At 38.9% G+C, this 16,033-nt stretch overlaps 1 protein-coding gene across 3 annotated transcripts in view; it reads left to right on the top strand.

The window, feature by feature from the left end:
* The window catches only part of ATRX (ATRX chromatin remodeler), a 68,720-nt gene that overhangs the window by 27,845 nt on the left and 24,842 nt on the right, over window positions 1-16,033 (top strand). For 2 of the 3 annotated variants that reach the window (XM_084213265.1, XM_084213263.1), the window contains 10 exons: window positions 2,334-2,412; window positions 8,395-8,525; window positions 9,022-9,234; window positions 10,766-10,859; window positions 11,365-11,473; window positions 12,068-12,247; window positions 12,604-12,745; window positions 13,129-13,238; window positions 15,045-15,191; window positions 15,383-15,560. In XM_084213265.1, coding sequence (XP_084069391.1) covers window positions 2,334-2,412; window positions 8,395-8,525; window positions 9,022-9,234; window positions 10,766-10,859; window positions 11,365-11,473; window positions 12,068-12,247; window positions 12,604-12,745; window positions 13,129-13,238; window positions 15,045-15,191; window positions 15,383-15,560 — 1,383 coding nt within the window. The remainder of the gene's footprint in view (window positions 1-2,333; window positions 2,413-8,394; window positions 8,526-9,021; window positions 9,235-10,765; window positions 10,860-11,364; window positions 11,474-12,067; window positions 12,248-12,603; window positions 12,746-13,128; window positions 13,239-15,044; window positions 15,192-15,382; window positions 15,561-16,033) is intronic. The other variant, XM_084213264.1, reaches the window with a different exon arrangement.

Below are 16,033 nucleotides of genomic sequence, written 5' to 3'. Positions count from 1 at the left end.
CATTGTTTTCATCCGTTGTGCCTCCATGCAGATAATTCTGGGACTTGTAGGGCTTTTCTGTGTCTGCTGCCTTATCAATGTTTCCCCCAGTGATGTCACAGCTGGGGGAGATTGCAGATTATTCATGGTTTGCATAGTAACTAATTTTTTTTGCATATGGGCACTGCCACAGCCATTGAAACTCTCCTATAGACAGATAATTGATGGCACTCGGTGACAGTCTTCAGCACCACTGAACCATCAGTGAAAAATGCCTTAAAAATTGAATTGCTCATGTACAGTTCATGTACTTGGCATTGAAATGGCCCAAGAGGAGAAAGGTGGTTTTAATTTGTCAGAAGAATTTGTCTGAGGCATTGGGAGCTGTTTCATTTGCAGGTCACAATGGAAAGATTAGGTCATTATTGGAGAGATGGATAGCAGGTACAAACTGAACAAGATTGTGCTGTGGCATGATTGACAGGAGAGTTAGACTGAGAGAAAAGTGGCTTGGTTTAGACTGCAGACAGAATGCTAAAAATTGAGTGTCTGAATTTCTGTCTGCAAATCACCTCCCGGGCAGTTTTAGGGGGGGCTGAGCTGGATGTGTGCCCAAAGGATGAGAGGCAGTGGATGCAGCATTTATCAAGGAAAACTGCTAGACATACTAGAGTATTTTTACACTGAGCATGGTCAAAGTTTGGAACTGGTTGCCCTCTTGCACTTCAGAATCTTTGTCCTTGGAAATGCTCAATACTTGACTGGCCAAGACCCTGAGGTAACTGACCTGACTTTGGAGTTAGCTTTGCTTTGAGGATGGAGTTGGAGTAGAGCATGTCCAGATGTCTCTTTCAGCTTTAGTTATCATTTGATTCTGTGAAATTCTGCCTATGTTAGTGTATTTTCAGAGGAGAAGAATGTGGCCTTTGTCTGCAGTTTGCTTTTGGTTTAATAGGTGAATTAATGAAATGGTCTCTTCTGTGTCTGAATAAGCTGTGTGTTGTAGATTGATCATTGAATGAGACTTGGGATCTGGTTTAACCAACAGGATACTTTTATTTATCTACATGAGGCACTTTCTGTGATCACCTTGCAGCCTAGTTGTACTCCAGTCCTCCAATCCCCACAGATAGAAAATAAACAGAAATTATGAGTAAGGGGATCTCAGCTCGTTTGGACTATGAGGTTTCTTTCCCTTAATTTCAATACCTAGCTGATTTGTCTGACTTGCATGCAAGATGAAAAAGAGCAAAAAGCAAGGGGAGAGGCCCAGGAATGTGCTAGAAACAATCCAGATTTCTCAATCCAGCCAGGAGAGTACAGAGGGGCCCCGGGGCAGGATTCCCTCTGTGCTGTTCCCTCTCTGTCACATGTCCCACACTGTTGGTCTTGATGTCCTTTGTACAGGAGACAGTGCCACGTAGTGCTGCTGAGTTTGGATAGCTGCAGTAAGGACAGCATGTGGAATTTTCAAAATACAACTCTTTACACACACTCAGAGTGTGAAAGCAAAAATAGGAAGGGTTGGTGTTCTCCAGTACTTCCCTCCTGGCAGCAGGGCAACCCACGGGCTTGGGATGCAGTTCTGTCCTCTGTTTGTTGTGCCTTCTTTTCAGTTGGCACAAACTCACTTGTGGAGCTTCTGACAGAGCAAATAAGTTCTTAGGGAACTTATTTCTGATTCCTGAGTAGTGTATTTAGTCTCTTATGTTTTGGTGTAAAATCCCAAATTTGTAGTACGTAATTAGGAGCAAGTTGCAGGTAGTTGTGAGCAAAACTGAAAAAACAAGATTTGTTGCCATGATATTTTCTGAAAATACTTTTGCCAGGATTTTGCTCCTGAAAAGCCTCAGAGGAAAAGAAAAACAATAATTATCTGCTGCTGTGGAATGCAGCAGGTGCATCTTTGATTGGTCCATGTTGGTTGTTTCTAATTAATGGCCAATCACAGTCAGCTGGCTTGGACTCACTGAGAGTCACAAGGTTTTCTTATCATTCCTTTATAGTCCTTGCTAGTCTTCTGATGAAATCCTTTCTTCTATTAGTATAGTTTTAATATATCATTTTCTTTTAATATACTATATATCATAAAAGAATAAATCAGCCTTCTGAAACATAGAGTCAAGATTCTTGTCTCTTCCCTCATCCTGAGACCCCTGTGAACATCACCAAGAAGATTTATTTTTATTTGTCAAGACAGATAACTGGTAGAAAAGTGGTATCACCAAGCTGTTTTCAAATGGGGATTGTTGATAGAAATGCAGTTCATACGTTGTGTTGTTTATTGTGCTCTCATGTATTTACTGTTGTATTTACACTCATTAAATGTTTTCTGTTGGGATTTTTTTTTTCAGGAGATGAGGGAGATGCTCTATCAAGGACTATCCCAATGGAGGAAGAGGAAGATGATGATGATGACGACCCTGAGAATAGGTATGATACCCTCCATAAGGACTTAAAAACGATTAGAGCACAGCCTAGGCGTGGGCGCGAGCCGGCGCAACGGAGGAGCAAGCAGGTGGTAAAAAGCACGGCTGCCTGCCCGGTAAAGACTCGCTCACGGGCCTCCTGCAAGTGTGAACACGGGGCCAGAAAACAGAGGCCCAGAGCCAGGAATGCAAAGCAAATGTTTAGAAGTGATAGAGCCAGGTATGCAAAGCAAATGTTTAGAAGCGGTAGCTGACGCACCTGGCCGGGGGGCGTTCCAAAAGCGCCGCGGCGCTGTCCCGCTGCGGTTCCGCTGCTCGTGGGAGGGTGGGGACAGGGATCTTGCAGGCAGGGCAAAAGCTGCTGCTGCTAAATGTGAATTTCAGCTAGTTGTTTGGAGTAGAAGGGGACAGTTTGCATCTGTGCAGTATGCAGTGCTGCAATATTTTCAGAATGGATTTGGTTATTACTGTTGCTTAATATGCTTTTCTAATTGAAACGCCTTTTCTCAATAAAGAGAAAGCACAAATGTGGGGAAAACCATATTAGATATTTTCAGCTGTTAATTTAACTGAGTTTTAATCCACTAAAAAGTACCTGAAGTGATTAATGTGAGTTAAGGCCATGATTCTATAAGCACTGTGCATAGGCTCAATTGATATCAAAGAGACTAATTATATATTTTAAGTCTTTGCATAGATATTTTCAGAATTGTGGCTTCTATGTATTGCTTCAGTTTGGAATTTAATAAAAAAGAATCACTGTAAGATACAGTTAGCTAAGACTTGTCATATTTTACCAGTACCATTGTAGCTATCAAAATCAGCCTGGCTAGAAATGTAAAAGCTTCATTTCCTAAATGCACTACATGAAGTGTCACTCAACTCGAGCCACAGATTCTTTTGGAAGTTACTGTAGTTAGACTGAAGAGCTGCTCAACAAATTTTTATACAGTGTTTCAGAAACTGATTTTTTTTTGTTGTTGTTGTTTTGGCCATGTAGCATGTGTGGGACCAGTTGCTGGTGGAGTCTTTTTCTGCTTCTGAGCCTTACTAGTTTAGAATATGGAATCCTTGTTTCACAGAGTTGTATGTTTTGAGATGTGGCTGGAGTAAATTTTAAAAACACTGTTTTCTATCCTTTATGGACCTCAGTTTGGCATCACAATGCTGCTGCTGAATTAGTTCTTGTGTGTTTTCAGTCATCAAATTTAACCCAGTAATTCAGCTCTTTAAAGAAAGATGCTTTTTAGGGACTTGACAGCACAGGGTCATAAGCAGAACATGTAAACTTTGGCATAATGAGATTTTTTTAAAATCATGCTTTAATTTCAGTCCCGTTTTCATTCATTTTTTTTTCTTCTTTTTTTTTTTTTTTTTGTGCTTGTGAGTTTCTGGTTGATAACTAAACCAATACACTTTTGTCAGAAGTTCAGTATTTACTGCACGAACGTTTCTGACAGAACTCAATCATTATTTAGCTTAAGAGCTATATTGGGAAATAAATGAACCTAATTGATAACAAACAGTAATATCAATTTGGGCTTTAAAAATCAGTTTCTGTACTTTGTTTTAAAGCTGCCTCTTTGTTAAGTTTTTATTTAGGGGACCTTTTGAACATCTATTTATGAGATGGGGAGGTATTTTGTCAATAAACAGTGTTGTCAACCTTCAGACATGTTAACTGGTAATGCAGTCTGACTTTACCTTCATCATGTGTTGTACTTGGCACCAAAATCAGAGCTATAAACTGTAAAAAGATGGAACAAATTTCGAGAAGTTAAAAACTTGTTCTTCTGTTTACTCAACACAAAGTGTTTAAATAGTTTACCTACTGATTCAGAGAAGTTGCCTATTTTCTTCCAGGCCAAAGAGGGTACCTAGTACCTGCTGGGTGTTTGTAGTGTGGGAACTCTCCTGTTTGCAAGTCTCTAGTTTAGATGTTCTGTTATTTGCATACCTGGGGATGTGCATGACATGAATATTAATAGCCTTGAAATCATCTTTTTGCCAAAATGCAATATCCAAGTGGGTCATACTATGCTATACAGTGCTGTATGCTTTCATCTTCTGTTGTGTAACTATTATTGGTCCTTCTGATCTTTTAAATGGTACTGTTTGATATGTTTGCAGTAGTTCTGTTTATTAAGAAGTTAATAGTGTATTAAATGCAGAATGCCTTTAAGTATTTGATGGTTACAATAAATTTTTGTAAAACGTTTTTCTTGTCCAAGCATTTAATTTAATCCAACTCTGACAGCTTGAAAATCAGCCTCTTCCAACAAAGACAGCACAGTATTTAGAACAAAGTGTTTGGCAGTTTTCACTCTTTTTTTTTTTAGACACGTATGACATTTCATCCAAATATTAATGTCTTAAAATATATTTTAAAGGGTTCTGAATTTTCTAGTAGTATCCTGAAGGCCCATTTAAGCCAGTAGTGCTCTAGCTGGAATTCTGGTGGCTTTTATTAGCCACATCCCACCATCCTTCCTCACCCAAGGGCTTGTTTCAGGCAACCTTATTTGTACATATAATTAGTAGGTATTTATGAACACTGAGTGTGAGTTGATGTAATCTAATTGGTAATAAAACATCACAATCGTGAACTAAAATTTAAAATCATGGCTTTTTAAGAAAAAAGATTTTTACAGTGCTAGCATTGTCTCACCGAGGTTTTGAACAATCCCATTGTATTGGCACTGTAAAATTCTTGAACAAGAATGGTGCAAATTACCATGGGGGCTTAACTCCACACCATGAGAGGCTTCACTTACTGTTCCAGTTCTGCTGCAAGGTCTGAAGGAGCTTTTAAAGTAGTCCTGCAGTGTAACCAAGCAACCCCTGGGTAATTTCCAGTCTGTCTCTTGTGAAAACTCTTTTCTTTTAGCACGACTTAAAAATCCATAGTAATCAATTCATTGTTTAGAGATGTATTCTGCTGGGGCTGTTCTTACAAATGGGAAATATCTTTAAATCCCAGTTGATACAAAACTGTGCATACATGCTATTATTTTATGGTAGAGTTGGTTTTCTGTGTCCTGGTTGAGGCTGCAGCCCCATTCTGTGAGGCACTGGCTAAATGTGTGTTGGGAGAGTGCCCTTCATACAGATGTCACCATAAATTTAGATAAGATGGAGTGGGGCAACATGACATGCTCAAGGTCTCAGCAGGTTAGTGCAGGAAAGAGTAAAATGCAGGGAATATTATTTCATTTTTTACTTTGTTTTTTTACTGCCTGAAACCCTGTGCTGGAGGTCATATGGCTCTCAATGTCTCTTAATTAAATCCATTGCTGGTGCTCAACTGTTACATCTGAATGGCCAAGAATCTTTAATGTCCTTGACCTGAGTAAATATTACAGTCCCTTTGGGTTTCCTTGGTTTTTCTCTAGAAGAATATGAGTGAGGGAATTTTCACACTATCATAGCTTGTTTTTCTTGCTGCTATTAATGCAAATACTAAAATGTTAAAGCTACCATGTGAAGTTTCTTAGCTGAGAAGCCTGGTGACTTTAAATGGGTTATATCATAAACTAGATATATGATGTGTTATCCTGGTCAACATCTATTGTGGTTTAATTTAAACCCAGCTTCCAGAGTCCTGTACTCAATTTGTAACAATTCATGTAAACCATTTGTTACATCAGTCATTTGTCAACCTGCATTTACAAGGCCTAATCTCTTTGGCTCTGATGTTGCTTACACTTATTATTCCTATCAGCTATGTAATTAATTAAAAATGGGCTTCTTTTAAATTCTGAGCATCTTAATAATGTCTCATTTTTTGGCCTGAATTCACACCAGTAAATGCATTGAAGAAAATGCAGCTTTTCTCACTAACAAACAGTCCCATCTTAATTTGGTTGCAAGTGGTTAAGTCTTTATCCTAGATAAAAACCAGGACTTATTTTCTATCATAGCAATAGCTTCTCAATCAGTCTTATTATAAATAATTAGAAACTAATCAGTTTACCCAATCTGGTGGTTGGTTATGCTGGTGATTAATAGGAAAATGAGAGCATTGTCTCTTTATGGATGGTAGGTTTTGTGCATGGTTTTTTTAGGTGTTAGATACATTTGCTGTTTCCTATAGCTCTTAAAAAACCAGATACTTCATTAAAGAACAGATTAAAATGAAGGTCTTGTTTTGCTAAGAACCAAAGTCAGCCTTTTAAAGGTGACTTGTGTAGAGGTAAGTATTACCATCCACAAGCTGTGTTAACTTTGCTGATGCATTTGCCAAAATAAGTCAAAGACAGGACTTTCAGGATTCAATTTCAATTTTTTTTCCAGATCTTTTAGATTTTTCCTCTTCCAAAACTCTGGGTTTTTATTAAACAAGAAGAGTAGCCAGACCACTGCTCTCTGCATTTTCTGGAGTAGGAGTCAAGGTTAATAATTTAGGTTAAAAGCTGTTAAAGGGAAGCCAGCCTGTGACATTCCAAGCAGTTTTATTTTGAAGAAAAAATTCTGACCATTAAGAGATGGAAGAAATATAGTCTGAGTTTCTTATATGAGGAGCTGTTTATTTCTGCTGCTGTTACACATGTTCTGCTGGGTTTAAAAAAAACAAAATCAACTTTTAACCAAATCCTAAATCCCTTTTCCAAATATCCTCTGGGAGGACCTAATGCAAAAAGCATTTGGAAGAGGATGTTACTATCTGTGCACTTTAGTAAGTTTTCTTTGGGTTCATGCTGCGATTTCTTGATAGATGTGGAATTAAAGTTCTCCAAGGGTACTGCTTGGTAAAGTTTTAATCAGCTTTTTCGTCTCAAGAGAGAGGGGGGAGGGAGTGTTTTGAATGCTGATGGATGGTCTGGCTCACTGAACAATCTGAAATGTTTATGAAACTATTTTGCTTCCATCTTTTAATAATAACTGAATATAAATTAGTGCGAGAGTGTTGCTTAAAAATTAGAAAATACTCTGTGGTGTCAGGAAAGACAGCTTGGGAAGAGTTCCTTTGAAAAATTATTATGTTTTAGGGACACAATGCAGGCTGGAAAATGAAATACTGATTGCTAAAAGCCCATTTTATAGTGCTCCATAGAAGCAACAGCTCGGTTTTCTGGTGTTTAGGAAGTTTTGCTTGAGAGATCCCTGTTTTCCATTCCCAAGTGAAGGCTGGCTTGTGGTTCAGTTCCATGGCTTTTGAGCTGTTGTTTTGACTGGTGTGAGAGCTTTCCCATCCTGAACTCTGTACACACAGCATGCATTAATTCTCCCAAAAGGCAAGACAGATGAGGTTTCACCTAGAAAACACATATTTCATTTAAAATGGATGAATGAAAATGTAATAGTATTCCTGATATTTATATGAGGAGGTTCTGGTTTATTTATTTTCCCCCTGGAAGTACAAGTACTCTAAGTCCACTATTTTCCTGTGCTTTTTACATTCCTGCCTTGGATAGACTCAGAAGATTTTTATGTTGCAAGTGCATGTAAAGAAATAATTTTTCCATAGTCACTTGTGCATTAGCTGGAAACTTATTCTGCAGTGAAACGATGGGAAGCTGAGTGGACAGTTTGTGGAGCAGGAAATAAGAGGATGATTTTTATCTGAAATTCAGGTCCTGTAGTGTTGGTCAGACTTTTTGGGTATAAACACAGAAGGGTTTTTGCAAGAGCTGCTGTAAGGCAAGTGCTTGTGGTTAGTTATCCAGATAGACCATGAATAAAATGAAATCTCTAAGTCTGTGCATTTTATAACCATTTCAAGTCTGCTTTAAAGCAGGCAACTTCTCTTTTTAAGAATCTTTATTACAAACCTGCTTTCTAAAAGCAAGTCAACACATTACATGAATGTGAGATTTTTGCTGATAGATCCTGTCTTGCCCCAATGACTTTTCATCACGTGTCTCTTTTTTTTTTTGTTCAGCTTTCAGCCCTTTTTTTGAAGTTCTGAATGGTGTAGGATTACACTTGTCGTTCATAGATTTACTTGAACAATGGAATAAATACTGTTTTCTGTTTTACTTCAAAGAATTGCCAAGAAAATGCTTTTAGAAGAAATCAAAGCCAATCTTTCCTCTGATGAGGATACGTCTTCAGATGAGCAGCCGGAGGAAGGAAAGAAGAAACCTGCGAAGCAAACTGAGAACACAGGAGATGATGGTAAGCACAAAAAAGCATCTGGGAAAAAGTGGTGCTGTGGCACCTGTCATGATTTCAAGGGTCACTTGGGAAAATGATGATTGTTAAAGTTTTCAGCAAAAAACAAATTGCTGATTTTGATATGTAGTTGCCACATAGAGGCCAGCGTGCGTGGTCATGAGGATTATCATCTCTTTTAGTCTTCTGTGTGTTTATTTTTTTGTTATAGTCTGGGTTTTGTAGGCAATTAAGAAGTCCTAGGGATTTTGAGGTGTTGTTATCCATACAGAATAGTAAGTCCTGCAAGTGCACAGGAGAGATTTGGCTAACACAGCCATTGGAACAGGCATTGCAGGCATTCAGGCAGTGGGAAATACTAAACATTGGAGGAAAGTGCTATGTTGGTGCTTGTAATTCCCTGGAAAAGCACAGGATTTAGCTTAAATTAATTCAGATTTTAATTCTTGTAAGATAAAGTGACTGGTATGCATGTGGTACTGACTCTTCTGTGTGACAGGAGAGAAGGAAAAGGAAGACAAGAAGTCAGAGAAGGAAGAAGCTAATTCTGAGTCAGATTCAGAGGAGGAAGAAACATCCAAGAAGCCCAGATACAGACACAGGCTGCTGAGGCAGAAGCTCACTGTGAGTGATGGGGAGTCTGGAGAAGAAAAGAAGGTGGTGAAACCAAAAGACAAAAAAGAAGGGGGGAAGCGCAGAAACAGAAGGAAAGGTACGTGATCCACATTTCTTTTTTTTGGTCATAAAAAGTACTTGCTTCTGTAAAATGAATCCAGAGCTTCTCAGAATGGAGATCTCAACCTTTATGATTTTAAAATCCCTGGCTTAACTTCCTTGTGTATAAAATCTAGCATTCCCTTATCTTTGTTTGAGAAATAGTTTTATTTGAAATGTCAAATACAAGTGCAGCTCTCTTCTCTGCTGTATCCTCTGAACTGGATTAATCCTGTGGAATCTTAGAATATCCATCCTAAACAGCAGAGGCAAGGCCAGGATGTCTGAATTTAGGAAAATCAGTCTTGTCCTTAATGTAATTTCTCTCTTGGAGTGGCAGTAGTGCCTGAGGAATGTATCTGTGCTGGAGCTGCAGTGGAGCAGGCTGGAGCTGAGCACCAGATGGCACTGTGAAATGAGCCTGGCCTGGCCTTTCATTGGTGCAGGCAGGAACAAAGAACCTGTGGGTGTTTCCTGGCCAGGAAAAGTGCACTGGGCTTCCCTGATCTGTGTTGCACTAATGCCAGCCAGCTTTTGTGGTCTTCTACAGAAGAAAAGATGTGATTTGTTTAGAATTTTCCTCTGTGAAAACTCTCAATTTTATCTGCTTGCATTTAATATATTTCCTCCCTTATAGGATCCTCCCTTAAAGCTCTACCTACAGCATTTCATGCAGGAGGAATGACTGTAAATCACCCATGAATTAATGTGCAAGTAAGATGCAGCTTAGGGTTCTTCAGTGCAAGCCTTTGAAGTTAACTGCCCTCAAACACAACAATCTATTTGATTTCAGTTTGCCCTTTTTAGCCCTATGTTATTAATGTTACCATTCCCCATGGATGTAGAACAACTCATGTTTGAAGCCTTGTCATTCATAAACCAATTAAACTTTGCACTGTGTTCAAGGTCAGGCTGAAATTCAAGGTGTTAAATACCATGCTGGTGTCTTCATTACCTAAAAATGCCAGGAATAGCTCCTCAAAGTGCTTGGGAGAGTCTTGCTGCTGCTGCTCTTTTAGATGTATTTTAATTGCTTTTTGAGGCAGTTTTGAGCTTGTACTACCTGAAGAAATGCCAAGCCATAAATGTAGTGATGCAATTTTGTATTTTGTGTGTAAATTAGAGCCCTTTTCTCAAAGTGTGGTTATAAAATGACATGTAAAGCATTTGAAACAAAAACTTCTGTTTAACTAAAAATCACCTTTGGTTCTCTGAAGTTCCATACTGTTCCCCACAGTTCTCTATCATTTAATGCTCTCTTCCATTTGCTCCTAAAATAAATGTAGATGTTCATGCATAAGAACCTCAAGGCTTGTGACACAATAAGCCACCCACCAGGACTCAGCTGGTGCTTAAATTTTAACCTTTTCTTCTCTTTATCCCTCTTGCTTCTTATAAATGTGAGTCCCACATTGTCTGAGATGAACCCTGGCAGTGCTTGTTGCTCTGGAGCAGTTTGTTGTGCAGTGAGGAGCTGCTGGCTTTGCAGTGACACTCACCATGAAATAAATGCTGCTTTCTTTTCCAAGTGAGCAGTGATGACTCCAATGACTCAGAGTTCCACGAGTCTGCAGTGAGTGAGGAGGTCAGTGAGTCTGAGGATGACCAAAGACCAAGGACAAGGTATGAACAAAGCTGAGCTGTGCTTATTTTAGGATTTTAATAGTGCAGGGAGATGGTAAAACTTAAAACACTTTGGAACAGTTCTTAAAACCCTTGATGATATTTGTCTGTAGGAATTACAGAACATTCATTTATTTTGCAACAAATGTGGGAATTTTGAATTTGTACCACAGTAGGGGATGCACAACAATTTGATGAGCCAATACAAAAAACAAAATCAACAAATAAATGAACATCTTAATGCCAAATACATCACTGTCAACTGGTGGATCACAGTATAAAATTGATGCTTTATAGTTCTGAGATTCTGAAAGGTTTTCTCTTTGCTCTGGGTGTCCAGTGGGCTGAGAGGAAAGAATTTAGAAGTCAGCTCTAACTGCACAAAAGGAGTGCATATCTTATTAATTAATGATTAATGAATTACTCCTCCTTTACCATTGTTTTTCAGTAAAGGCAGAGGATTACTATGATTAATCAGTGATATTGCCTTTTGCTTTTTTAATAGATCTGCCAAGAAAGCTGAGGCAGAAGAAAACCAGAGGAGCTACAAACAGAAAAAGAAACGAAGGAGGATAAAGGTTCAAGAGGATTCATCGAGTGAAAATGAGAATAAGGTGCTCTGTCATGTTTTGAAGTAATAAATAGGGATTTCCTGTCTCTTCTGCCAGCTACTCAGGGCATCTCAAACCTCTGCACAAAGTACAGTAAAAAATTAAAGCTTTTCTCAATGTCATTTCAGGCTAAAATTTGTAAAATGACACCATTGTGGAGGTAAAATGTTATGTTTGAACTAAAACTTTTCCTGTCTAGATCTTGGTAAAAATGCATGATATTGAAGCAAATGGAATTTTTAATCTAAATGGAGATGAGACTAATTGCAGATTAAGGCTTTGGTAGTGTTGGGGTTTCTTTTCCTGTGTGGTGTAAGTAGGGGCTGATCTGATTTAGCCTCAGTATAACAGGAAAGAAAGTGCTTTATTAATGATCATTAGCTACTATCAAATGATAACAGTGCCTTCAGTACTGCCTTTGCACACAAAAGAAGGTGGCACTTCTTTTGTCAGACTTCTAAAAAAGGCATTTTTTTCCTCATTAGTTGAATTCCACCTGTGTGTGTAAGAATTTCTGGGAGCTTGTCTAAGCAAGAAGGGTTTCATGTCTGTGCCATAATTTTCTGGCTAATGTGTATTTCACTTAATTTCTAATAGAGTAACTCTGAGAACGAGGACAATGATGACTCAAAATCTCCTGGAAAAGGCAGGAAGAAGATCAGGAAGATTATTAAAGATGATAAGCTTAGAACAGAAACACAAAATGCACTTAAAGAAGAAGAAGAAAGAAGAAAACGTATAGCAGAGAGAGAACGGGAGAGAGAGAAATTGAGAGAGGTATGGTCTGGTTGCTGTGTGAATTTCTGTGCCCTTCAATTCTTGATGATGTTTAACTTCAACCTCAGTGGGATTTGATTAGTAATTTTTGAGAATCCCTTACATGCAGCCTTATAAGCCCCAAGTTTTATCTGCAGGTTGACCTTGGGAAGTTTTATTTGACTGCTGTGACCTTAGAAAGTTGTTTCAGCTCCCTGCTGCTTCATTTCAGTGCCAAAATTGTGATGCAGTAAAGAATTGAAGGTTTCTTTTTAGTAAATAAATTATTGCTTCCAGTTCTGATAAAACTGAAGTGTCTCAGATGCTGGGTGTTACTCCTGTGAGAATATTCCTCTGCTGGCCTTTTCTGTTTGCAGGTGATAGAGATTGAAGATGCCTCACCTCTGAAATGTCCCATCACAACCAAGCTGGTTTTAGATGAGGATGAAGAAACCAAAGAACCATTAGTGCAGGTGCACAGGAGTATAGTGACCAGACTGAAACCACACCAAGTAGATGGTAAGGAAAGAGTTTAAAAGAAAAAAAAAAAGATTTTTTTTTTTCTGTCCAGGGGCACAGCACCTATGCAGGCTGAATTTGAATAATAACTCCTTCTGGTAAAACCAGAATGTGTCTTCTCATCTCCCTGTCCCCAAGATCAGGCAGTCTGCATCCTCACAGGAATATTTCCCAACCCAGCAGTAGCCACATCTTCAATGAAGCTTTGAATATAATCAAAGATCATCCCACATACACCTCACTGGAGAGAAATGAATCAATAATTATCCTGACAGATAATTTCCTGAGAGTTATGATGATCTCAGTGATCACAGCTGTCTCTTATTGGGTGAACTTCAATAAAATGAATGTTTAATCAGAAAACTTTCAATAATTTTCTTCAGGTGTTCAGTTCATGTGGGATTGCTGTTGTGAATCTGTAAAAAAAACCAAGACATCTCCTGGCTCTGGCTGCATTCTTGCTCACTGTATGGGCCTGGGAAAAACATTACAGGTAAGAACCAAAATTTATTTCCAAGTGTTGTGTAGTTCTCTTGGAACTCAGAACAAGAAAATAAATACAGCTGGCAGGGGAGAGGCTCCAGGAACCTGTTTCTAAGACTGTGAAATAATCTTAAGTAAACTGTGTTTTTTCTGTCCTCCTCATTCATTTTTTTTCCCTTAAATGATTTATTTTCTTGACTGTTTTAAAATTAATTTGCTGCTGCTGAGGTACAGGTTTACCAGATTTGGTTGGCTTTATTTTTAATGCCAAACCTTGTGTAAAGCCAGATGCTGGTGGGTTTGTGGGGGTTTTTTGAGTGGCACAGAGCTGAGGATGATCAGAGAACTGAGGTCTCTCATGGTATGGTCAGTTCAGGCAAACCCAGGCTGAGCTGTGGTTGGGGCTGGTGCACAGCAGGATTTTATCTCCAGCTCCAGCATCTCTAAAAATGTGCTTTGTTTATGGAAATGGGGGGGGGGGCAGACACAGTATTTTGACAGCCTGCAATTCTACAGAACATTTCAAACATCACCTTTGAAAGGTGTGTTTTTACAGACTTGATCCTAGCCTAGCTGGTGTGGTTCTTGAGGAGTTAATCACACCTTTTAGTGGAGATTTTCAATGCTTTGCAGAGCTGTTGTGTGGGGGACTTTTTCCACCTCCACTTTACACACCATGTAGTCTGATGAAATACTTCCAGCAGAAGGTATTTTTATAGTGATCCAGATGTGTTAATGACAGTAATTTTGGCTGTAACTTCTTGAGAAATCAAAGAAAGCCATAGTTAGAAACATGGATCAGTAGAAATGATTTTGAAGGCTGGTGGATGAAGCTGAGGTGGTTGTTTTTTCCTCATGTGCCCATTTGCCAGTCACTGCTGTGCTCTGTGATTGTTGCCATTTGTTTTTAGCTCTTAAAAGCTGATCCAGCCATGAGTTCTGGCAGACTTTGCCAGCTGCAGGGCAGGATGTCAGCAGAGATCAGGGAAATCAGGGAACTGGGGACTTGCTGGCCATTCCTGGATAGTTTTGTCTTACCCAGAACTAGCAGTAAATCCTTTTGTTTTAAAAGCACTCTGCTGCCCAGTGTTCCAAGCACAGTCATGCAGTATAGATCCCTCTATCAAATCAGAGTTGCCAGATACCAAGATGTGATGCAGAGAGAACTCCTGGTGTTGTACCAGAAGTCCAGTGGGAGAGCTGGAGCTGCCATGGGATCACTGACTCTCCTCCAGTCCTGTTTTTTTTGCTGCTGCTCAAAACAGGCAGCCCAGCAGAAGTGACAGCACAAGGTTTTGGGTTTTCCCAGCCTCAGGGAGGTGTTGTCATCCTCAACACAGAGCCAGGCTGCAGGGTGAATCCTTGGCAAACACTGCCACAGCCTGCTGCAGAGCTCTGCTGAGGGAATTTGCCTTGAAAAAAGTGTGAGAAACTGCTTGAAGACTTCACTTTTAAGTGAAGTTCACTTAACTGTGAATTTATTTTGTGTTTGGGAAGAATGTTGGGAGAAAGCTTAAAAATTACTGATGGAAGTGTTTAATTTATAACAATGATTGGTGAAATGTAAAGAGAGGGTTTTCTATGAAGTGATTCAGCAGTTCAAAAATATCTCAGTATGTGAAGGATGTGTGCAGCCATGGAACACAGAGGAAGCAGTGTTTGAACTGCAAATACACCTGCATGAAAATTTAACCAGAAATTCTATTTGTTTAACCAAGGCTGTTGTTGGTAATTTAATTGCATAATTGAATAGATAACATTTATCTGTTTTTTCCTGGTATTTATTTGGTGTTCTGCCTGGTTTTTTCTCTTGCAGGTAGTAAGTTTTCTCCACACAGTCTTGCTATGTGACAAACTGGATTTTCGGACAGGTCTGGTTGTGTGTCCACTCAACACTGCCTTGAACTGGCTGAATGAGTTTGAAAAATGGCAAGAAGGTTTAGAAGATGAGGAGAAACTAGAGGTAAGAGGCTTAAAAAGAGTTCTTCATGAAATAACTGGATGATTTGCAAAATTGGGAAGCTCCACCACTTAAAATAAAGGCTAAGAAATGTAACTATGTGAAAAATCTCCTTGCATTGATACATCAGAAATATTAATAGATCACTATTGGATATTTTAAGAGGAATTAAAGGGTTTTTTCCCCTTTGAAAGGTCTATGAGCTGGCAACTGTGAAAAGGCCTCAGGAGAGGAGCTACATGCTGCAGCACTGGCAGGATGAGGGAGGTGTGATGATCATTGGCTACGAGATGTATCGAAACCTGGCACAAGGCAGGAATGTGAAGAGTAGAAAACTTAAAGAAATATTTAATAAAGCTTTAGTTGACCCAGGTAAGTGAGAATTTATGCAGCTTGTATAGTTTGGACTTCCAGGTTTATGTATATCAGCAAAGAAAATAACTAGTGTTGGTAAGATTGATCAGATTTTCTTTGTTGGCTTTTGCTGAGTTACAGAAATTTGTTCAGAATCTCCCCCTTCTGCTTTTGTAAACAGGTTTCTGTAACAGTATTTTCTATTAAATCTAATGCAAGGAATATTTTCTAGAAACTTTTCCTATCAAGTATTTTTATTTGCTGGCTTTGCTTCCTTTGCAAAGTAATTGGAGGTTTTTGTTGGGGACCCGAGGCTGTTTTAATCTGTTAATTTGTTACAACCACAAGCTGATTTGTCCTTGATGGAAATCTACCACCAAGGGGGCAACTACACATGAAAATAGTAGACAATGTACCTTAGAAGTGTGAAAAAACAAGTGTTAATGAAGTGCTAATTAAGGGGATGCAGATAAAGCAGTTAATTATTTTTT

This window comes from Fringilla coelebs (genome assembly GCF_963513975.1).
Source record: "Fringilla coelebs genome assembly, chromosome: 11".
Classification (NCBI taxonomy): domain Eukaryota; kingdom Metazoa; phylum Chordata; class Aves; order Passeriformes; family Fringillidae; genus Fringilla; species Fringilla coelebs.
The sequence above is the reverse complement of the archived record's forward strand: the minus strand, read 5'-3'. Positions and strand labels throughout refer to the sequence as shown.